Below are 24,113 nucleotides of genomic sequence, written 5' to 3'. Positions count from 1 at the left end.
CCAGAAAATAGTAATTGCTTTGCGGATAAGGGTCGGTGATACCGTTACAATTTCGTCAATTTACACGTCAGGTATTACTCAGCAAAAATATTGGATTAAGATGCTAATTTTTGTTGAGCTGTCACAACTTTTTCTTTCCTTTGTTTCTTTTTCTTCCTACAGCCACAATTTGCGCGGTTGGATTAATGTGGATAATGTTTGGATACTTGGTACAAACTCCGGATTGGATTGGATTGGATTAATTAGTACGTTAGTGGCATCTGTATGGTACGTCGTCGAGGGTATACTCATTAATCATGGGATTGTATTAAAGTTAGAAAATACGTGACGTAAAAGGCCTTTACAATTACAGAAAACCAGAAAAAGTAGTCCCGGCCGTCGACTGTGATGCCAAGGACAAATACACCAGAATAATACGACTTCCAAATCCAGGGGCGTAGTATTGTAATTTGGAGCAATGGATGGGTTATATTTGGGATTTAGTCTAAGATAGATGACGACGTTAGGTCAGTTTACATTACGGGAGGCAAGGACCAAAGATCGTGTGGTCGGTTGTCTGTTCCTCAAGTCCCGGAACCTACATCGAAGGCTGAAAACTGTTGTGGACTCACGTTTCTTTTTCATGCAAATCGTATTCCGAAGACTCTGAACTTATCGCTTTTGGTGAATTGTTACTTTGAACTTCTTAATAAGCTAATCAAGCCTGCCGTCTTCAATAACTCTTTTTGGTGGTTAAGATCGTAATTTCATGCAATGCGATGTCAACGACAAATGGTGATAATATTCTAATCTAATCACGTCAGGTGAGAATGTTAGCGAATATAATTTGTTTGAGATACTGATATAGTAACGAACGCAAATAAATTCAATAGTAAATGGCAAGTATAAGGTCAAATTCAAAACACTTGTTTAATTATGGTCGATGAGGAAGTGAGATAGGTGAGAGTTCTAAGATATCCAAAGAATTAACTTAGTTTAATTAAGACCAAAACTTCCGTAATGGATTCAATGTGTTTTGATACGGGTTTTCCAACAACTGTAGAAACTAATTACATTTTAGGTTAATGAGATGACCTCGTATTATCTTCAAATATTAAACACGAGATTTCAGTTAATTGCAATTTGATATAATTCACTCAATTTAAGTAGACAATTTTAAAATTAAAATTTTAAAAGTCCTTGATGCTGCAATTGCAATTTGCAAGGAATTCAAATAAAGCAAAAGGGACTAAAAATAAAAAGGAAAAGAAAATTGAATAGTCTCTTTACTCATTCGCTGGGCCCTAATCTCTTTGAGTGAGATGCTTTCAGTTCATGTACTTTGTTTTTCGGTAAGATTTGTTCGGTCCAAAGTCGAAACACATCATGGACAGACTGTGACATCCCACATCGTTCAGGGGAATGATCCTTAAATGTATATTCTCATCCCTACCTAGCACGAGGCCTTTTGGGAGCTCACTGGCTTCGGGTTCCGTAGGAACTCCGAAGTTAAGCGAGAAGGGCGCTAGAGCAATCCCATGATGGTGACCCACTGGGAAGTTGCTCGTGAGTTCCCAAAAACAAAACCGTGAGGGAATGGTAAGCCCAAAGCGGACAATATCGTGCTACGGTGGTGGAGTGGGTTCAGGAAGTGATCCGTTCCGGCCCGGGATGTGACAATTTGGTATCAGAGCCTAACCCTGGCCGTGGTGTGCCGACGAGGACGTTGGGCCCCTAAGGGGGTGGATTGTGACATCCCACATCGTCCAGGGGAGTGATCCTTAAATGTATATTCTCATCCCTACCTAGCATGAGGCATTTTGGGAGCTCACTGGCTTCGGGTTCCGTAGGAACTCCGAAGTTAAGCGAGAAGGGGGCTAGAGCAATCCTATGATGGGTGACCCACTGGGAAGTTGCTCGTGAGTTCCTAAAAACAAAACCGTGAGGGAATGGTAAGCCTAAAGAGGACAATATCATGCTACGATGGTGGAGTGGGCCCGGGAAGTGATCCACCCCGAGCTGGGATGTGACATAGACCTATAAACCCTAACTTGATTTAACCAAACCACCACGTTAGTCATGAAAAAGAGACAGTTAGAGCAGTTTCCGGAACTTTAGCTGAAATGAAGCTTTGATTCCTGAACTAAAAATTCGTAAGTATTTGTCCATGAATTTGACACACCCTGACCTAGATCGAGGCATGATGGCCAGCTCCTCGATCTAGGTCGGGGTGACTTATGTGACGGTCAGCACGCCTTGATCTAGGTCGAGGTGTGTCAAATTTGTGATAATGTGAAACAATGGTTATTGCAATTAACTCCGTTAGAACTTTTATCTATTTTTTGCCCCTTTAAACCCTTGATTTTGGATAGAAATTCTAACAGAGTTAGTCAAAATGATCATTTCTCCACAATATAACAAGTTCATAGACCAACACTCACGAATTTTTAGTTCATGCACCAAAATTGCAATTGAGCCAAAACTCAGAGACCATTGCTTCAATTTTTGGCAGAGAGATTTTATCAATTTTTTTTTTAGGGCTGGTGGGGGAAGCTTAAAGTTCAAGATTTTGATCTTAGTTTTATGGTTATACTCTATCTGTTCTAAAACAGTTACGAGATAAGAGGGGCTGCCAAGGCATCCTCAAGTTTATGAATATGTTCTCCACTACTTACACACAAGAGGGGCCGCCAAGGCATCCTCCAGTTTATTCATATCTTCCTCCACTACATATACGTCCTAATACCTATTACCTAGAAAGAATTAAAGAATGACAAGATATGTCTTATAATCGGAAATATATCTGTTTGTATCTCCAATGCATCTAATGAGTACAACGAACTCAAACACAAGAGGATATATACGCCAAGAGGTGAACTTGCAAGTGTTCCACTTGTGCTTAGTTTTTGTGCCGTTCTGAAGTTTCCAACTCACACGAAAAAAGGAAAATTAAGAAGAAAAATACTTTTAGGGTTTCATTTTTCAAATAAGGCTGGCTTGACTTTGACCAGTACAAAAACAACGTCAAGCAACGGACGTGGGAACCCACTGCAGTCGAAAACTTGGAAGTTTGGCCGTCTGGTCATCTCCCCATCACCATGGCTGCATTCTGCTCTCTCCGAATTAAGCAAAAGCTTCTGAAAGCTGTGATGATTCACACGTGCCACGGGGCATGACTCTGTTCACACGTGCAAGAAATGTTAAACTGTGATCGTTTGCTGTTTGGTACGAGTAGAGCCGACGAACTACTCGCTCTCTTTATATACTGTGGTCACTTTTAACAAAGACAAAGAGAAAGAATTAGGGTTTCTAAATGTGAGATTAAGAAACAGCTTCACATAATCATATCATTAGCTTATGACTCACCTCCACAAAATAGGTAGATTAATCATAAATAATTTAATTAATTAGATTTCATATAAACTTGCAGTAACTGTATCAACGGAGAGATCTTTTAGCATCCGAAAAACAAGTATACATGTCATATATCATTATACAAGTGAAGGGATACTTGAAGAAAAAAAAAAATTATCTGCACTTATAGAATAGCATATGACGTCCGTCCTGTGTTTCAGATATGTTAAAAAATCTCCCATATCAACGGCCGGCATTAGGGCCCCACTAGATTGTTACTTTGTCTAAATGTCTCTTTCATTTTAAGCAATTTTCTAATCTTTATTCTCTCTTCCCTTTTCTTTTTTTTTTTTTTTTTTTTTTGGGGTAAAGCTCTCTTCCCTTTTCTTTTACCAAATATTTTAGCATGATCATAATATATAATTTGATAACAAATATATTATTAGCATAGAATATGATGCTTAATTTTTGTTGCTGGTCTAATGTATATGTCCAAGATAGTGTCATATACGTCCAAAACAATGTCGTTGTCCTATTTAACTAAAAAGATTATCGGCAAATTTGTAGTCGTCATTTACACACCCTAACTCTTAGGCCATCTCCAACCAATCTGGCCAAAAGGTTATAGGGCTAAAAATAACTTGAAATGACACAAAAACGTCTCCAACTGAGAGCTAGGCCAAAAGGCTTGTGGGCCCCACCGGACCCCTTAATCAGGCCAGCGGGCTGGTCATTTCCGGCCAGCCCTCCAGCACCAGAATGTCAAGCTTGACATTTTGCCAACCCTCCAGCTCAGCCCATTTGAATGCCAACGGCTACCTGCCGTCAGCATGACACCATCTAACAACGGGTATCTAACGTCAGATTACCATTGAAATTTGAAATTTTTTTTTTTTGGACGAGTTTAAAAAAAAAAATTCTATTTTTTCCCTATAAATACCTACACCGTTCCTACAACATTGAAAGCTGAAGATAAGAAGTGTTACATAGATAAGAATCCTATCTAAAATTTGCACAACCAATATCTTGACACGTGGCACTCGAAATTCAATCCAAAAAATGATTAAGATTACATAAAGATAAGAAATCTTGAGAGTTACTCACTTTAGTGACACGTGTCACTCAAAATCATATCCGAAAAATTATTGAGATTACATAAAGATAAGAAATCTGGAGAGTTACTCATGCGACACATGTTACTCGAAATCCTATCCAAAAAATTATTGAGATTATATAAAGATAAGAAATCCTAAGGCTTATTCATTTGACGACAAGTGGCACTCAAGATATGTCCAAAAACCTTATTTTCATATAGTAGTTTAATTTAATTCAAATAATAAATTATGTTTGGCCTATGGCCCTTTGACCCCCTCGGTTGGAGATGGTTTTTTGTTAAAGGGCTATGTTTGGCCTATGACCCTTTGGCCCCTTCGGTTGGAGATGGTACAATGTCACATCCCGGCCTGGGCCCCCACTGCATCCCGGGCTCGACTCTACGGTAGCATGATATTGTCCGCTTTGGACCCCGACCACGCCCTCACGGTTTTGTTTCTGGAAACTCACACGAGAACTTCCTTGTGGGCTGCTTCCTTTGGTGTCATCGAATTGACCGAAATCAAGGCGTGCTGACCATCACGCCTTGATTTCGATCGGGGTGTGTCATACAAAATATGGCCTAACACTATTTATTAAAATATAATTTCTTATAGAGCTATAAGGATAAAAGGGAACCCTTTGACCCTCATTTGGTTGGAGATGGCCTTATTTCTTCCATCTCATATGAGTTAAGATTTTGTTAATTATTGACTTTTGTAAATCTTGATCCCATTAGGTCAATCAAATAAAACTACAAATTCATTAAAAATAAATAATAAAAATTAAACAAAACAAAAACAAAAACAAAAACAAAATGCGTATAACTTTCTTGATAAAAATAATATGGATTTAGATAGAAAGAAGTAATGTATGGATAAGATGCGGTAATGGTAACTATAATTGATGAGTGATTCGGTGAATCAGCTTCATGTTCTCCAACAGAAGGTGATTACTTATTTAATTTGGATAAAGATGAATATTAACAGATTAAAGCATTTGACAATTTGGGTATAAGAATTAATTTGTTAAGTATATATTATACATTGTAGGCTAGCTTGCATTTCCATTTGCACTTATAGTAAAATTGACAATTTTTTGCACAACCCGTTAACTTGACTCGAAACAATACAAAAATAACAGGTTTCGAGTCAATGTGTTAACGAGTCGGGTTGTTAGCGGGTCACTCGTTTAATGAATCGGATCATTATCGGGTCACTCATTTAACGAATCAGATCATTATCGGGTCACTCATTAATGATCATATAAGATAATGAATTTGACACGACAAGACCCATTAAAATAATAAATATAATACGAAAACGACACGACCATAACTAACGCAACTCGTTTGTCAAGCCTTAACTTAAAATAGTGCATATAACAAGTCAACATACTGACCTGGATAAGCCTAATCTCCTAAACTCTCAATGTCCAATTGTCCCTGCATTTATCTCTTTTCTTTTCCCTCCCAATGTGCATGCAATTTTCCCTATCTTTTTATAAACAAGATAAGGCAGAGAAATATGGGGTGGAGTGCTTTGAAGTCAACTTCCAGAAATACCAGACGAAAAAATTATATTTAAAGTCAACCAACATGGCATGAGATATATTGAGACTTCGTGGACCGTCACATTTATTTATTTAGTTTCAGTTTATTTTGTTATACAGTTTTAACTTGGTGAGCTGAAAGTATGGCTGATCCTAGGACGTAGAACATGGACCCAACGGACGAAAAGTTTGAGAGCATGACAAGGAGATGAGATGGCCAAGCTACCTAGCTAGCTGGTTCGTTCTAAAATCGTTGACCAATATTAGCTTAAATTGTTCATAATTAAATTAACAATTTTAATTATTGAAGATTTTGAAGACTATGCTTCTAAATTAATATATATTAATTAAAACTTAAAAAAACAAACGTTAGTTTAATGTTCGTTCTCAACTAACAAATTTTTACTTGTTGATTTTGAAGACCTTTTTCCTGATTATATGTACATCGACTGTGTGTGTGTATATATATATATATATATATGTATGTATGTATATATATGTATATGTATTTAAATTTCAAGATCTTTATATTGAATAGAGACAAATATTAAAATTTAAATTCATCCAGCTATAATAAATAGGGGAGCATTACCACATTTGAGAGCGATGACCAAAAATGCACCCATACATGATATTGTGAGATTGGCAACCATATTCATATTAACTTTTCGCCACATATATATCAAATATGATTTTTGGCTTTCAATACCTAAAGGGGTATGTTAGATCCCATATCGTCTAGAGGAGTTGATCCTCCATACCTTATATGTATATTCTTATCTCTACCTAGCACGAGGCCTTTTGGGAGCTCACTGGCTTCGGAGTTCATCGAAACTCCGAAATTAAGCGAGTTCGCGCAAGAGTAATCCCAAGATAGCTGACCCACTGGGAAGTTCTCGTGTGAGTTCCCAAAACAAAATCGTGAGGGCGTGGTCGGGGCCCAAAGCGGACAATATCGTACTATAGTGGAATCGAGTCCGGGATGTAGTGGGGGCCCCGGACCAAGATGTGACAGGGTACGCACGTGAAGTCTAAGGTTTACAAGTTGCCATTTAATTTTTATGTGAATTAATATTATTGTGTACACAGCAATACATATTCCTCTCTCTCTCTCATCAGTTTCTTAAAAAACTGCGGCTAGATACACTGATTATTATCCTAATGATCTGTGACTAAAATACAATTTGGGATTTAAATAATATAAGATTCATACTATAATCCTATGCCAGTAGCTGTATCCTTTATATTTTATTTACCAGTAATTATCACAGCTAACTATATATATATATATATATATATATGATTTGTTTGAAGGGTAATACTAGGGAGACTATCTATTTAAATTACATTTTGTTAATTATATTACATGGTTGTTGATGATTGCATTATTACTAAAATGTTGATTAACGTGTTTATTTTCTATTTGATGATACATCACATGATTTACGAATTTGGTTTATAAAATTAGTCTAACTAGCATTAATCTTGTAAAATAACCAACTTGTTCATATAATAAAACAGAAGAACGTGCATATTGGTGCCGTTAATTTATGCTCCAATTCTCGTTATGTGTATTATCATATAATTAGACAGATTATATATTGATTCCTGTGATCATATGGAGTCATGCATGCATGAAAATATTTTTTTCAGCGTGATTGCCACACCATTATATGTATTATTAATTGATCACTCATATGTAATGTAAAATCATTTTATATTAATTATGTCTTTTATCTTATAAATTATAGACGGTAAAATCACATAACGGTATGGCCAGAAAACTAACAAGGTTATTACAAAATATGCCACACAAGGAGTCCTTGAAAGTTGAAAGCATGCATGCATGCATGGATGAAGTTGTGGACATTTATTGATCGAAGATTTGAAGTCCAAACTCTAACTAGTATGCTGTCTCCTCCATGCCATTTGACTACAAGATGGAACTATCAACACAGCCAGCACGAGAATTGAAAATTAGTTGCACCCAAAGCCACTTATTTTTTTTTAACTTCCTTTTAGGTTGAAGACACCATAGGCAAGTAGCAAGTAGAGACTTATTATTAAGATAGCATGTAATTAAGACCAAATTATTTGAGGTTAATAACGTGATTAGAATCAGAACTGGATAACTTGAGTAATCCTACTTCCCCTTTCCCAAGAACAATTGTAAGATAATTTTGTTGCAGGGATGGAAAACCCATGATTTAATTAAGTTAAGGGAATTACAAAGACATGATTTAAACACAAATTTTTATAATGTTTAATTGTATATAGAGATAGAAAGACATAGTTAGAGACATGCAGACAATGCTAATTCCAGAGGACTCCAAAAACAAATCATAATTGTCAGGAAGATTTTTATTTTATATATATATATATATATATATATATTATGATATGATATGATATGATGAGTATCAGGCACCAACTAGTCGACAGAAAAGGACCTAGGCCTCTTCTTGATATTTGCATTTTCACATGGTATGTGGGTTATTGGTGGGTCTCTGCTCAAAGTATGTTATAATTAAGACTAATCATATACACATATGCTTCAGCATTAGAGTCTTAGACTGATACTAGACGATCTGTTACCCACAAAAATTTGCAGGACCAGCAAGTTAAGCTTTAATTTAGATCCTCTTTGCATCTATCGGTTTGGAGCCGATGCACCAGAGAATTTGGGTCATTCGAGATAGCGAGAGAAAGAGATCCGAGTCGTTCAATGGTTTGGTTTTGTGTGAGGTGAGTCAATGAGATGGGCGAATGAGACCTGCATGATTTAGATTGAGTGGTTCAAATTCTTTGATTTATCGACTCCAAACACAGAGATCCTGAGAGAATCTGAATTCTGTTATTACAATACTCGGCGTCAGTAGATATTTTATGTATTAGTTTCCGATGAATATATATTGTCAAAATTATTGTATTTGCAACCATTTTTTTATAGGATTTAAATGTAATTACAAATTGTAACATAATGATGATGTGGAAGTCATTCCTACTACAAAACGTACTTTCAAGGTTTTTTTAAACGTAATAAAAAACTACAATATAAATATTTTTTTTTTTAAACAACCATACAATTCAAATAGTTAAAAAGAATTTTTAATCACTACTGAAACAATCTCAAACGAGTCCTAAACATGACTACCATCTTACGTTTCCACATTTCTTTAATATAAAATTCCGATCGTCTTCTCCAAAGCAAGATATTACTTTAATCCCCATATATTCTGCATTAGATTCAATCATCCATTTTCAACTTTGAGCATTGGGCTTACCTTGTGTGTTTTCACTTTGGGCTCGTCCACGTCAATCTTTGTTTGCTTTTATTATTTACGACGGAAAAAGACATTACCATGGTGAGCTTTGCATGCAGTTGCAATGGCGAAGTCGAGAGTTTTAGTCTAGAAGAGACTCAAAAGTCTTAATACGAAACCCTCTTTTAATTTTACAAAAATTATTTTGCTGTGTTGTGAGCAACCAGTTACTGTTATATTTTTTTTGTCAAAACCAATCACTGTCATTTGGGTCTAGTATAATGTCGTCCTCGTTATTTTCTTCTTTAAACCTAAACCCCAAGTCTCTTTAATTTTCTTCCTCTTTTCTTCCACTGATCTCCAGACCAGAGTCATCCTCAGAGCCCACAAGCAACATATTGCCTAAACTCCATAGGAACCACCAATCTCAAATCAAATTCAACAAAAAAAAAAAAAAAAAAAAAAAAAACATCTAAATGAGATCCTAAGCCCATGGAAAAACCTTAAAAATCATAAGTATAATACTAATTTTTTTTGCTTTTAAAAATTTTCAAGATGGGTTTGGGATCATCCTGTACCTTCATGGCTCCGCTTATGTGCATTTGATATAAATATATTTTAATGCAAGCAATATTGGCCAAGGAAAAAATTCAAATACAACATCTTAATTGTGTACGAGTGAATGCTATCAATTAACTGAATGATAAAGCACTTTCACGCTAAAAACAAATGAAGGACCAACGATTAGAACACCTAAATATCAAGAATTTATTACACCCTGCATAATTAACAATACCATATGGAAATAAAGCATCAAGAAAGGAAGATTGAAACTACAAAATCGAATTTCATCTCATCGACAGAAATCTGATTTCCATAAAACAAACTGTCAAGAAAAAGAAGAAACTTAGATAGTCCACATGTCCTCATCATCATCAAGTTGGATTACTAGTTGTCCAAGTCCATGTACCCTACTACCTTATTTCCTAATACACAAACCCCTTTATGTCCTACAAATTATTAACCATTTTCCCCACCAAAACTCTATAAATCACTTTAAGGACAGACGCTTTGGGAAAGAGTAATGCTAGATATATTAAATTTGTGGATTAAATTTACAAATCAAATTATATGTCACCAATAAGAAAGAAACACGTTAATTAACACTTAAGTAATAATTCAGTCATCAACTTTCACATCATTTAAGAACATACGCTATAAATCACCTTAAGGACAGACGCTTTGGGAAAGAGTAATGATAAATAGACTAAATTTGTAGATTAAATTCGCAGATCAAATGATATGTCATCAATATGAAAGAAGCACGTTAATCAACACTTAAGTAATAATCCAATCATCAATTTCCACATCATTTAGCTTACAAAATTCAGTTTACATATTTCGTCTCCCTAGCATTACCGCGTAAATCTCATTTATGATTAACTTTATTCCATTTTGATTTCATTTATTGGCTGGGTTGATTACTCAAGAAATAGAATAACTTTTTAATTAAAGCTTCAAGTTCTTAAAATCTAAAGCTTAAAACCTAAAATCTAAGCCTTCAAGATTCTAAGCTAGAATTCAAAAGTTTAAACTTTGAATGGCAACTCTACATCCTAAAACAATCAACTACGTCAATAAATGAGATCAAAATTGAGTAGAATTACAATTAAATAGACGTCTCGTTTAAAAACGTACGTCTTTGACAGAAATTTGCAGAAGAGACAATGGCATACATAGGACAAGCAAATACAGCAGGAAACTTCATCAATCACTGTCTTTTGTGTCCACAGTCACAGAGTGTAGATGAAGTAGACCATGGTTTGCCTCTACTCCTCACATGCCCCTTTGGGAGTTCATGGCTTTCCCATGTGCTCCTTCCTAATAATACACAATCCCACTTAAATTAATTGCAATTGCATTCTCTTCTATCATTCATTCTCTGCCACAATACTGCCACTACATGCAACACACAATGCCTAAGTATCTTAAACAAATATATTATTGTAGCAAAGTTGGACGTGGTTGAGTTGGTTAGGGCAGAGTCAAATCTCTATTTCCGTAATTTACATTAGATTAGAATATCGCTCGTATCAAAATGTAGTGTCGGCTCTAGTTGAACTCTAGTTATGCATACAATCTTGACAAGAAGATGTTGTGATTCGTGATAGTGGATCTAATAAAGATGAAAATTGGAGTTCTAACTTGAGCTTGACAAACAAGTAAAAACTTGGAAAACCCTTTTTATGCAGATATACAAGTTCTACAAAAATCAAATCAAATCAAATTATAAAGACAGAAACCCCACATTTGATTCAAGAGTTAATGCCAGATTCCACTCAACATGCTACGAAATCTGTTTGTGGATAGCTTCTTCACAAGCTTCTTGGCATCTGAAACTTCATCTTCTGCTAGTTTTTCGATGTTTTTCAAGTAACCCGAATGCGCAATCTTCCTCCTCCCGCTGTTGCAGCTCGTCAGCGACATCAAAATGGAGAACAAGAGCTTTTTGTTGCCCGAATTCACTTGCTTCGGATCGAACAGCTGCAAGAGGAGGCACATGTTGCGATCATCCTGCACGAATCGTTTTCTGTTTTTGGGGACTCTGACCATGTTCGACAGTGCTTCAGCCGCCATTTCTCGAACCTCAAACGACTTGGAATCAAGAAACTTAACCAGCTCCGTCATGAAGTTTGCATCCCCCATTGCTTTCTTGGCCTCCTCTGATTTCCCACACATTCTAATCGACACTTTTAGCGCCAGTTCTTGAATGGAAACCTCCCCATGTTGGAGAAAGAACATGAGCTGATCAACAAAACCGTACTTGATCAGAAGACTAATCGAATTTGCATTGCGAAAACACAAATTCTCTATTGCCCTCATTGCTGTCTCCCTCACTTTACAAGAACAAGCCACTGATCGGGTAGCCAAAACGCGAACCAACGCTTGAATTCCGCCCTCTTTCGACACCATAACTCGAATTGCCTCATCCCCAGAAGCAATGTTTTGCAGAAACTCAATCGAATTGATCTGCAAGACTTCGTCTTTCGACCTTGTGAGCCCGATAAACGTCGAAATAACACCTTCTTCGACCATGAATCTCTTGATTTCTTCAATGCCAACGAGATTTTTGAGTGCCCCGCAAGCAGGACCAACCAACTCTGCTCTGATTTCGCTGCCATCGCCGCCGGAACATAACTTAAGCAGAGCTGTGACTCCGCCGTGAGCTGAAATAGACCACCCATTATCCGAATTTTCGGTTAATCTCTGCAAGCTCTTTGCAGCTTCTTCTTTCCCAACCACACTCCCACACTCCAAAACCCGAATCAACGGCGCGATAATCCCGGCTCCGATCAGAACAACCTTGGACGAACCAAACCCAGAAATCACAGAAACAATCTTTGCAGACAACTCCTGGATTCGAACATCATGCGAAAAATCAAGAAAACTAGCCAAAACATGCACAATCTCGCCATGTTCAACGACGACTTTAACATACTTGTCGTCTTCCACCAAAGCCTCGTGCAGATTAAGCAACGCCTGGCGTTTCATCTCTGCGTCGCCAATCTTCATCCTCGTCATCAAGTCTCTGACGTAGAACCTCATGTCGTCTCTGCAAGCTCCGTTTCCGGGCCTCGAAACGACGATCGCGAACCTCCGTGTCAAAACGCCGGCGTTGTAAATGTCCGAGAGGTTTCTTGCGTGAAGATCGAGTCTTGCTGAGAGAATGTCCAAGTCGCTCTGCATCAGAAGCTTCCCGCTGTACGAAAGATCGACGCAGCGACGCGCGAGGTCGTGGCACTCGTTCACCGTCTGACATATGCCCGACACAATGCCCGAGAGAATCGCGTTTTCGCTGGCCTCGCAGTTTTCTACGGCCTCTAGGCCGGAGCTCAAATCTTCGAGCTTGGTCCTTATCGTTTTCCATTTCGCCGAAAATATTTTGATGGAATAAGAGAGTGAAATCAGAGATGTAATGGACTCGATGGTTCGCCGGAGACTTGATTTGCCGGAGGAAGATTCCGACGAGTTTTGGCTCTGCTCTGTTTCTTTGGCTCCCTGCTTCTCTTCTTTCCCCATAGTTGCTCTCATTGGTTTTGGAACCAACCCATTTGAAAATAGCGAAGTGGGTCGGATTCTGGATGGATGGGTAGGAATATTCCGGCGATTTTGGTCGGAATTCGAAACGGAATGGAATCTAGTTGACCATCTTATCTTGAACAGAGAGAGAGAGGCTCTGACTTCTCCCGTCTTTCTCCTGGTTCTACGCTTATCCTTGGTTTGGCAGCTGATCCACTGAATTGGACTTTAGTACGAAATTACATGACTGACCTTTTGGGCTGGCGTGTGGTAGTGAAATACGAATGGGGGATTCAAGAGGGGTAATTTTGTAATTATATTGGGTATCAGAAAATCTGTTGGAGTTGGAGCTTATTTATAGGAGGTGATACTTTTATGTTTGTATTCTCCAATCATTGTATTTTGTATAAAATTGAGAAATTTTTCATTATGTTAGAAACACAGCTCGATAGGTGTATTATTATAATTTTTTGTTTCAAATTTTTAACTAATTGGACTATTACATTTTGTATTGAATTGTGTTCTCGACACACTGAAAAATTTTTCGTATAAAATAGTATATTTTATTTGGATATAATCTACACAATTTAAATATGTTTTTGGGGACTAGTCACCCACTATTGGTGGTAAAAACTTTAAAGCAATGCTTAATTATGTATGTATGGATTTTTTAATTATATATTCTAGAAAACTTTATAGAAGAAGAATTTAAATAGTACCGAAGGTGTAACCAATTAACCATCATCACTCACAACACTCAATTATCAAAATTGCTCTTTTATCATCAAATAATTTGAGCAACTTTGAATATTTTGTGGCTGATTCATGGAACTGCAAGGACCTAGCATGTTCTTCCTATAGTTTAACCGTAAAGAGTTGGTATATGCGTTTTTTTGTGAGCTAAAAAATCTTTTAATTCATTCAGGAGCAATTTTAAATAAATCATAAGTTGTATCAGACGTTCGCAACTCACTTGTATCGAGAAAAGAGAAAAAATAAGAAAAAGAGCATGAGCATTCCATATGCAAACACAAAGAAGAATATATAAAGGAAATGAATACAAAATGTGAAGTCCAAGACTTAGACATGATATGGCATCAATGCTTTAACAAAAATTCATCTTTTTGTTATGGAAAGAAAAAAAAAAGAAAAAAGAAAAGTGAATGTTTGCGTTGAGTTCACGAGTAGAAGTGTTATGCTAAGAAATTTCCATGCTCGGACCGACATCAACTTCTAACTTTTAGGCTTTCTATCAACTGTTTTTAACTAGTAATGGAGACAAATTAAGCTGTATATTAACACTTTAGCGAGAAATTTAACTCGAGTTCTTATAGACCACCGCTAAAATAACAAGAATCTTATATGGTGACGATATACCGTCATAATCAGTGGCGAAATCACGCTTTTCAAATAATAGAGTCATGATGTCGATCAAAAAAATTTAATAGGACCGTTTCGTTGAACATCTGACAGGAAAATGTCGATTATTGCTAACATTTGTTGAAAACTTATGCCAATATATCTCAACAACTACTATGATATGTAGATGCTTGTCAAATGTGACTACATTTTCCTATAGAGTAATGTTGAAGACTGCCAAAGCTTGTCAATTGAGACATTTCATCGAGCATTTGGTGCGCACAATAGAATCACAGACAAGACGAGAGAAAAGAAAGACATGGATGATTAAAAAAAAAATAGAAGAAGTAAGAGGAGGAGGTTGCAACATAGTTTACACTAACTGTTCATAGAGTCAACACAACACACATACAAAGAGACATAGGATTGGACAACTAATGACCCTATGTTGACTCCGGAACTGATGACAATATGTTAGTTTAATTGTTATAATACGGATGAACGGCATACTGATTTGTCACTATATAACATACACCTATAATATATTATTAATAAATAGATACACAACAAAGAGCATCATTACCCATTTCTTAAAGAGTAGAATAAAATTTCCCTTTCATAGTTCATATCCTGCAAAAGAAAAAAATTACACCCGATCATTAACTAGCATGAAGAAACACAAGACCAAACAAGTGTAGTATTAACTCGCTGTATCAAGAAAAAAGAAGAAAAAGGAACTCGGTTTATGAAAGTCCAAACTTTGACATAATATGGCATCAACAAAAATTCATCTTTTTGTTATGGAAAGAAAAATGAAAAAAGAAAAGTGAATGTTTGCGTTCAGTTCACGAGTAGGAGAAGTGTTATGCTAAGAAATTTCCGTGCTCGGACTCTTTTCAACTTCTAGCTTTTAGCTTTTACCAACTTTTTTTAACTAGTATATAATGGAGACAAATTAAGCAGTCTATTAATACTTTAGGGAGAAATTTAACTCGAGCTCTTATAGACCACTCCTGAAATAACAAGATTCTCTTACGATGATGATATTTTATCGTCATAATATCTAAGTTCTAACTTCTATTGTTATGATACGGATGAACAACAAAGTTAGCTGATTTGTCATTATATACATATACCTGTAATATATTATTAATAAATAAATTCACATATTGTAATATCACTAATATTACGTAACAATCTGACAATTATACTATAAATCTTCCGAACAGTTGATTAGGTGAAAAGGAAAAAAAAAGGGTAGCTTTCAAAAGTTCAAAACTCGAAGCATGGGGATGAGATGACAAATCCGCCACCCCACCATGTGAAGCCCTTTGTTGGATGCCTTGAGCTAGCCGTCTCCTTTTGATCAGACAGGAAGTGGAGTTCCTATACAAACTTTGAAAAGAAAGATGCTTCTATTCAATCCAATATATTACCCTTTTGCACTGAAAAATAACGAGAGGAGCTTACAAAAAAAGCCAAAAGCTGCTTTTTCAAAGAGAATGCCAAGGGCAAATCGTGAAAGGTTTTGAGCATCCTTACATAATATTATGGGATAAGATTTTTTGTAGCGTATCGTTTATTATTGTTTATGGAAAAATAGGAGACCTATTTATCTTCGTGAAATGATGATGATTTCGAAATTTAAACTCATTTAATGATGATAAATATGTTAGTAGTATCACCATTACTTGATGATAGCTAGTGAGCAAAAATGCACTCGTTCCATTACTAAAATCCTAGAAAGTTGACAAGTGAGGAAAACAAAAAAAATCAATGACCCATGATGTGGTTAGGTGCCTAAGTACATGACAATACTAGTCACGGATTATTCTATGTTATTTTGTCATGATACTGACCATGATTATTTGCAACAAGAGTTTAAGAATATGATTTGGTTTTAATTAATCATGGTTCTTTGTTTGATCAAATTGTTTTATGTGGGGGTAATTATGTAGGCGTAAACCCTTTGTTTGGGTTCTCCAGTCCTTTGAACATTCTATAATTCTTAGGCCACCATGCTTCCCCGTTGAATATATCAAAAAATGAGCAATAATCAATGGCAGATTTTGGCCCTTCAGCATAATTGAATCTGCACATGGTCATCACAACTTAAGCCACACTGCCAGGGACCCCATACGTTACACCACATTCCAATTCCCATTCCTCTCTACCAAGTATGCTACTAGCTTATTTTTGTTCATTGTTTATCTACGTCGAGAATATTTTTCTTAGCAGTTGAGGAGGAATGATTTAGACTTGAGACTCTTTTGTCACTAGGAGAGAAATATAACTAAATCAAAAGTTACAACTTGTTTTATCAACTAGCTTACATAGTAAGCACTTCTATGTTTTGTTTTCTTTGAATGCTTTTGTCAGAAACATGTTGAAATAAGTATCTAGCAAATGCTTCTTGAAGAAACATCCAACAAGTGATTCTCCACAAAACGTTTCCATGACCTAGAAGTAATTTTAACTACTTTTGTCAAATGCAGTAAAAAAACTTTATAGTTGTTAAGAAACACTTTTAGCTCGATCAAAATCAATTCCAAACACGGTCTTAACGTAACGTAACCCTATTACGTACGTGGGGTTGTGTTATGTAGCTCCTAGATAGAGGGTACGTTATGCTATATAACTATATATGTTGGTTGTTTAATGGTGGTAAAGTGTAGGCACGTAGAAATGCCATTTGGATTGCACAAGCTCGAAAGTGATAGCTTTGCGTTGTTGGGACACCTTTGAGTATGAAACAAGTGAAACTCAATACAGCTAGCTAGTAGCACAGTCAAAATATATACCTTAACTTTGAAGAGAAAAGTACATAAAAACAATCTTTCGTTTTCATTAAGATCTCATCGATCTACTCCATCGCGATGCTGGTGATCGATCAAATAGCTAGCTAGCTAGCTTAGGTGACTCTCCTAAGACAAAAACACATTGCCTTGATTAAGTTAAACCGATTTGGTGATGGTCAACCCTAATTCCGCAAACCCTAATTCCCATAGGAAACAAATGTGTTCCACAAAACCCTAAAGATCTTCTTGCATCCAAAGCACTCGGAAGTTAACCCTAATTAGGGTATAAAATGCATGGAACTGATCGACTCGAAAATGTTTACGTGGAAGAATTGTACTAGTCAAGTCTTTAATGTTAGAACCTGCTCTACATCTTCCATAATTGCACAGAGAGAGAGTAACAGAAGAACAATACAAACAATACAATTTCATTAACCGCCTTTTCTTCTCTTACAATGTACTATTTATACTAATACCCAACTCTAACTGTCACCACAAGATGATGCCCTGTTAAGGTAGCCCTTTCCAAGTCGCCCCCTCTGCCGCGTCAGAAACCTAGGCTCTGATACCAATGTTAGAACCTGCTTTACATCTTCCACAATTGCACACAGAGAGAGTAACAGAAGAACAATACAAACAATACAATTTCATTAACTGCCTTTTCTTCTCTTACAATGTACTATTTATACTAATACTCAACTCTAACTGTCACCACAAGATGATACTATCTGGCATCCTAACATTTAAACATGTTGGTGTTAGGTATTAATCGCACCTCTTTCGTTTTCTTGAAAAATAGCCATATATAATGACGTTTTCATCTACATCTTACGTTCCAAGAAAATGATGTGACTTAAGAGTTCATGCATGGGACCAGCATTGGCTAAAAGATTCATATAATATAATACGAGAATATATTTTACATAATTTTTTACACACGTTTTTGTGGAACTCACTCTGTAATGTATTTTAATGATCCTAATCATCTATCTTTTAAAACATCATTCATAAATCATCTTTACGAAAAAATTAGACAAATCCAAAACCATTAAAACATTCATTTGTAGCGAAGAAAATAGACGAATACAGTTCTACAAAGAAACCTAAACCCTAAATCCAACAGTTAAATGATTTCAGATTTAAGTGATTTTGGTAGACATGATCTTTGAAGGAAGACCTTAAAGATAGGTAATTTAGAACGTTGAAATACATTACATAGTGAGTTCCAAAAATTGTGTGAGAAAATTGATACCACGAATCCACTATATATATATATATATATATGGTTACAATTATTAGTTCAATTTTTGAAAGGGACTGCACACCAGAAACCTGCATAATTACACAAAAGTTCAACTTTAACAGAAGTATAAAATTCATTTTTACAGAAGCAATATATGAACTTCATTTGTGTGTATTTTGTATGCATCTAGTCTACTCTTTGTGCTAAGTATAATATTCAAGACATGATCACAACAATAGACCTCTTACCAAACCACACAGACCATCTCTAAGTTATTATAATTAGCTTTTGTGATGAATTCCTCGTCATGAGATTGCCCACAAAATCTAATTATGCCACTGTTAATTATCAAACAATCTGATTAGCTTCCAAACTTTCCAATAAAACACTAAATCGACTTTTGGGTCCGAACTCATTAGGGACAAATGATCTTCACGACTACAGATTCTTACCAATTCTAAATTATTGTTTTGTCTATGTTTATCTCTTTAATCACGTGAAATCATGTACTGAGAAATATGTATAGTTAGAGTTTTGAAACTAACAACATATCTGCATAAAGTAGCTGCGCATCTAAAACCCCAGTTACATCATATGCCTTAATGGATAATTAAAGGCTCAAGCCTTGCTATATATTCACTTTTGGAGGACAGAACCCTGGACGTATCATAATCTTGACTCATTTCCGCTCAAATCTAGAACTTATCATAAACTTAACTCATTTCCGCTCAAATTTAGTTATATTTTTCAGGCTGACACTTCTCCAAGGGCCAAATGTTTCTTCAATAAAGGGCACATAGAGGTCTTCAATCCATAATGGGTGTGACCTCCCTGTGGTTCTAATCATTAACTGGCACATATTAAGTTTCTGACAACAAAGTTAAGAAAAGTTAAGTTTATAAGTACGTATCAATCAATGATTGGGACAACACCGAAAGGCCACACTCATTTTGAGTGCATAATGAGAGAAGCAATATTTCTTTTTTTATTGATTTAATTTGCAGTATTTTTCTCATCAACCTTGGTCAATGACAAGCTACAAGTTCTTGGATCAACGAAAAAGGTTAAAAAAAACACAACTGACTATGAAACTCACAACAGCATCCTGAAATTCAAAGGAAGCATCTACTTATACAACCACAAACGTCCTGCTTCTTCGAGATAATGTGGACCCCCAATTGAAAACTGCCCCTCGCTATCGCAGCCATTGATCGAACAAGATGCGAGATCGTGTACACAAGCAATGCATCTTCCATGACCCCATCATCCATGACACAATCAGCTTGTCTGTTTTCTGACCACCTTGCTCTAATCCTTTGCATTATTCTTTGGTAATCACACACAGCATGGAGACTACCACATAGAGATGTGAAGTTCCCGTTCGATATAATTCGCTTCACTACAGCCTATGCCTGCAATCTAAATTGCCTTATCCGCTAGCTTTTTCGCTATTTCCCAACAGCAGCGGCAACTCCAGGCAGGATTTTTTGGAGCCATGTTGGAAGGCAAAGCCGTCATCAATGAGACTGATATGCTTCAAGCAATGCAGCAAGACGCTCTCCATTTAGCTGCAAAGGCTCTCGATAACTTCGATGTCACTGAACCCACTGAAATTGCTCAATTCATAAAGAAGGTCACCCCTCCTTTTCCTGGATTATCCTCAGCATTGAATCCTCGCTAAATGATTTGAAATTCAAGTGTTTGTTTTTGCCTTCTTTGCTTGTTTCAATGCAGGAATTCGATGAGACATACGGGCTGGGGTGGCAATGCATCGTAGGAACAGATTTTGGTTCGTTTGTGACACACAGCCAAGGCTGCTTCATCTATTTCTTCATCGGAAGCCTTGCATTCTTGCTTTTCAGGGGAACGGCTAACCTCGCTGTGGAAGCAGATAAGATCCTGCCACTGGAGGTTGTGGAGGCATAAGCTCTGCTTCATAAACCTTGACTTCCTTTTTGCTCTCCTCAAATTTGTACATCAAGAAAATAAATAAATAAACAAACGAATTCCAAGTTCTGTAATTTCTGGCCCTTCGTTCTGTCGACCTTCCATTTCATTAAGCTGAATGAAAGTGAAAATTTCATATCCAATATCTTTATCAAATGTCCTCTGCAGCTTGAGGCTGTATGAATAATATTTTTCTTAGGTCAGAGGCAGGGCTTCACGAAATAGCTTCACCCGCGATCAGGATAGTTGAAGACCATGCACCCCGATGCTTACAGATTCAAAGATAAGTAACTTGGCGATCCATTCATTTGCTTGTGCGCAAACCTATCCCATGGTAAATTAGGAAAAAGGTTGCATGTGTGACCATGAGTTTGTGTGTGTGTGTGTGTGTGCGCGTGTGCGTGTGCGTGTGAGAGAGAGAGAGAGAGAGAGAGAGTACCATGTTCTCTGTAAGCTTCAAAGCATTACCAGAATAGGTTTGAATCTTCAGAAAGTAAGAACAAAAGGCGGGGCATCCCTTCTTGGCCCAGCAACAGAACGGTAAACATAAACTTTATCAGCCACACGGTCATCATCCCCTTCATCCTTCATTACCTCAACATTCAATCTCGGCATCTGACTTGCCAATAACCGGCAGGCGTTTACTGTCACATTGCAGGCTGACATCCAAAGTGATCTCATGGATTCATACTTCTCTATATCTGAGAGAAAAGCTTCGTTCCCAAACGGGCAGTCCCTTATCTCAAGTTTCTTGAGCTTTGGACAACCTTTCAGCACACACTGCATCCCCAAATCACTTTTTCCAGCGAAAACTACTGATAGCTTTTCCAAATTCTTAGCATACATCCCAATGTATTCGAAGGCATGGTCAGTCAATAAACCTGACACTGAAAGCCGTTGGAGTTTAGTGCAATTCTTCACAACTGCACCAAAAGCCTCATCCATAGGCTCGTTCGTTATGTAATCTGGTTGCCCCGGGATCATTATGCAGAGACGAAAGTGGGTGATATCAGGGAAATTTTGTGCAACGGTTGCTACAGCGGCATTAGTCATCTGCCAACAGAAGTAGAGGATATAACGGAGTTTTCTGCAGCCATGAGACACGGCAACAAACCCAGATTCAGTCACCCCACGGATGATACCATCACCGTCAGGATCAGAAGGGAAAACACGGAGTTCCTCAAGCAAAGGACAGTTAGATCCAACAGCCTTCAACCCTTGGTCTTCCAATGTGTCCAGTACCTGTGATAAAAATTTGATATCAAGAGTTAGCACCTAAGGATTTCAACGGTGCCCAATTCTCCGATTTCAACATTCGTAGTCTTGTACATGAAGTATTTGCAATGTTCAGAAAAATAAACAAGTTAACTAAAGCGGGTTCGAGTTATCATGTCTTCCGCGAGATCAATGAATAATGATTTTAATTTTCCAACCATAAACCATGTCTTTTCTTCTCATATATCGATAAACTTTCACAAAATGAAGAATTGGAGACAAAGAAAGACGTGGTAAATTTACCCAAAGGCGCCGGAGACGTGGGCAATAAGCAACAAGCTCAGCAAGGTCCCAACTTTGCAAAGCAGCAGCATAACTCAAATTCAAGAAAGTAAGATTTGTAGTACATGCAGGATATACAACTGGGAGATAAAGAGTGGTTGCTTCCCATAATCCAGAGAGGGTGTTTAAATTCGCGCAATTGCTAAATACTCTTAAGAGTTGTGAATTCTCACAGGCTGCGATCTCTTGCACGGCAAATGAGCCGGTCCCAATCTCCAAAAGTTCAGGAGAATTGGTAAGAAGCCTCTGCAGTTGCTCCAAGGTTACATATTTATTAACCTTCAACACCCTTAATGATATGCACCTTTTTACAAGCCTCTCAAGAGCATCAAAATCGACGTCGGAATTCAGGCTTGCAAAGTTCAGTATTTCCAAAGACGTGAAGGTTTCAGGGAAATAACCTAACCAACTGCCACTTTTCTCATCAATTTGATGTTCAATCAAATTCCTGTGGTCAAATTACAAGGGGATCGATTTAGTTTATTCAACAAGTGAAGCTCCACATAAACTTTAAAAAACAAACAATGCAGACAAGAGACTAGAATTCGCATAGATGTATTTTTTGTTTCACAAAATGATCTTCTAAACTACTCTTAACCTATACAACAACAAAGTTTTATTCCACTAAATAGGATCGGCTCGGCTGTATGAATCTTATAATGCATCTACACTCACTTTTGCTCCAAGTCTATTGTTAGCTCCAAGTACTTCATGTCTTATCTTAAAGTCTCTTTCAAAGTCTTTCTAGGTCTTCCTCTATCGAGGCTCTGCCTCATAATCGTATTTTCTAACCACAACTTCTCTGGGTCATCAGTTCACATGTTCAAACCACCTTAATCAATTTTCTCTCGTTTTATCTTCAATTGCGACCACTCCTACTTTAATCTTTAAAAGGAAATTTCCTTTTCAATTGCAAAAAGTCGGCACACTGCCCTGTCAACTCTGTATTGATTGACCTACCTATTATGTCCACTAATATTGGATGGTGGGGTACTTTTGAATAGAAGTCGAATGTTCCCCTCAGAAACATAGCGACTACTAGAGAGAGCGACGTGGTGGCAGTGGGGGTTTTTCACTTTTTTTTTTTTTTTTGAGGTGAAGTGTTTTTGTTATGTACATGGATAAAAAGGTTATTTCGAAGTCTGAAATCTAATTTCGATTGTTAAATTAGACGATCTTTTCACCTTTCACATGAGGCGCGCACGAATAAAATCAGATAAAATTTAAATACGACGTTCACTTTGGGGTTAAATTGATAACACTTTTTGCATGAGCCACGCACGAGTAAAATCGGACAAAGTTTAAATACAAAGTTCGCTTTGGACTAATTTGATAGTAAGTTGTACCACCGAGGCTAAGAAAAACGTAATGTTATTAATTCAAATGTTATTATGAGTTGACGATAAAATTGATATGTTCTCAAATTATAGTATAAACAAGTCTTTGTTATAATAGGATCGAAAAAAGTACTCCAAAATAAATAAAGAAGAAAAGGGGCACTTATAATTCCAGAAAATTGAAAACAAAAACACTTACTTGGAGTGAGTGGCGATGGCGGCAAGGCCATCAATGCTGAACCCATCACAGCTGACAAGCGAGAGAGCTTTGAACCCACCAAAACAAACACCCAACATCTCCAGACTCTCATCAGTCACCGTCATCCTCTTCAGCCGGAGCTCCTCCAGCAGCGGGTACTCGGCGGCGAACCCAAAGACCTTTGCTTATTACAGCAGAAGGAGCAGATGAATGTATAATTAATTATTGGTTTAATAATGGAGTTAATTATTGGTTTAATAATTAATTAAGGTTTTTTTTTTTTTGAATACATTAAGGTAGTTTATTGTACTTAGTACTATGTATTATTGTCCATAACCTCTCCAACTCTGATAT

The 24,113-nt window shown here is 36.8% G+C and overlaps 3 protein-coding genes across 3 annotated transcripts; 1 reads left to right on the top strand and 2 right to left on the bottom strand.

The window, feature by feature from the left end:
- Positions 1-11,462: 11,462 nt before the first annotated feature.
- On the bottom strand, positions 11,463-13,659 carry LOC137728903 (uncharacterized). Its single transcript, XM_068467699.2, has one exon. The coding sequence runs from the start codon at positions 13,329-13,331 to the stop codon at positions 11,562-11,564; it is 1,770 nt and encodes a 589-aa protein (XP_068323800.2). The 5' UTR covers positions 13,332-13,659; the 3' UTR covers positions 11,463-11,561.
- Positions 13,660-19,681: 6,022 nt separating this feature from the next.
- On the bottom strand, positions 19,682-23,923 carry LOC137728575 (protein TRANSPORT INHIBITOR RESPONSE 1-like). The gene is made up of 3 exons (XM_088677693.1): positions 23,760-23,923; positions 22,185-22,671; positions 19,682-21,908 (listed from the first exon to the last, which is right to left on the bottom strand). Exons 1-3 carry the CDS (start codon positions 23,882-23,884, stop codon positions 21,153-21,155), a joined length of 1,368 nt encoding a protein of 455 aa, XP_088533819.1. The 5' UTR covers positions 23,885-23,923; the 3' UTR covers positions 19,682-21,152.
- Positions 20,215-20,740, top strand: LOC137729696 (dynein light chain 1, cytoplasmic). Its single transcript, XM_068468704.2, has 2 exons — positions 20,215-20,352; positions 20,454-20,740. Exons 1-2 carry the CDS (start codon positions 20,215-20,217, stop codon positions 20,643-20,645), a joined length of 330 nt encoding a protein of 109 aa, XP_068324805.1. The 3' UTR covers positions 20,646-20,740.
- Positions 23,924-24,113: the final 190 nt, after the last annotated feature.

The sequence above is a fragment of the Pyrus communis genome, chromosome 10, assembly GCF_041283825.1.
Source record: "Pyrus communis isolate YQ-2024b chromosome 10, ASM4128382v1, whole genome shotgun sequence".
Taxonomy (NCBI): Eukaryota; Viridiplantae; Streptophyta; class Magnoliopsida; order Rosales; family Rosaceae; genus Pyrus; species Pyrus communis.
Note: the sequence above shows the minus strand (reverse complement) of the source record. Positions and strands in the feature narration are given on the sequence as shown.

Bases quoted from the DNA above. Each gene is read 5' to 3' on its own strand.
- LOC137729696 (XM_068468704.2), top strand. From the start codon at position 20,215: ATGTTGGAAGGCAAAGCCGTCATCAATGAGACTGATATGCTTCAAGCA. The intron at 20,353-20,453 runs GTCACCCCTCCT...GTTTCAATGCAG, and splicing joins TTGCTCAATTCATAAAGAAG to GAATTCGATGAGACATACGG.
- LOC137728575 (XM_088677693.1), bottom strand. From the start codon at position 23,884: ATGACGGTGACTGATGAGAGTCTGGAGATGTTGGGTGTTTGTTTTGGT. The intron at 22,672-23,759 runs GTAAGTGTTTTT...ATTTGACCACAG, and splicing joins GCCATCGCCACTCACTCCAA to GAATTTGATTGAACATCAAA. The intron at 21,909-22,184 runs GTAAATTTACCA...TTTTTATCACAG, and splicing joins CACGTCTCCGGCGCCTTTGG to GTACTGGACACATTGGAAGA.
- LOC137728903 (XM_068467699.2), bottom strand. From the start codon at position 13,331: ATGAGAGCAACTATGGGGAAAGAAGAGAAGCAGGGAGCCAAAGAAACA.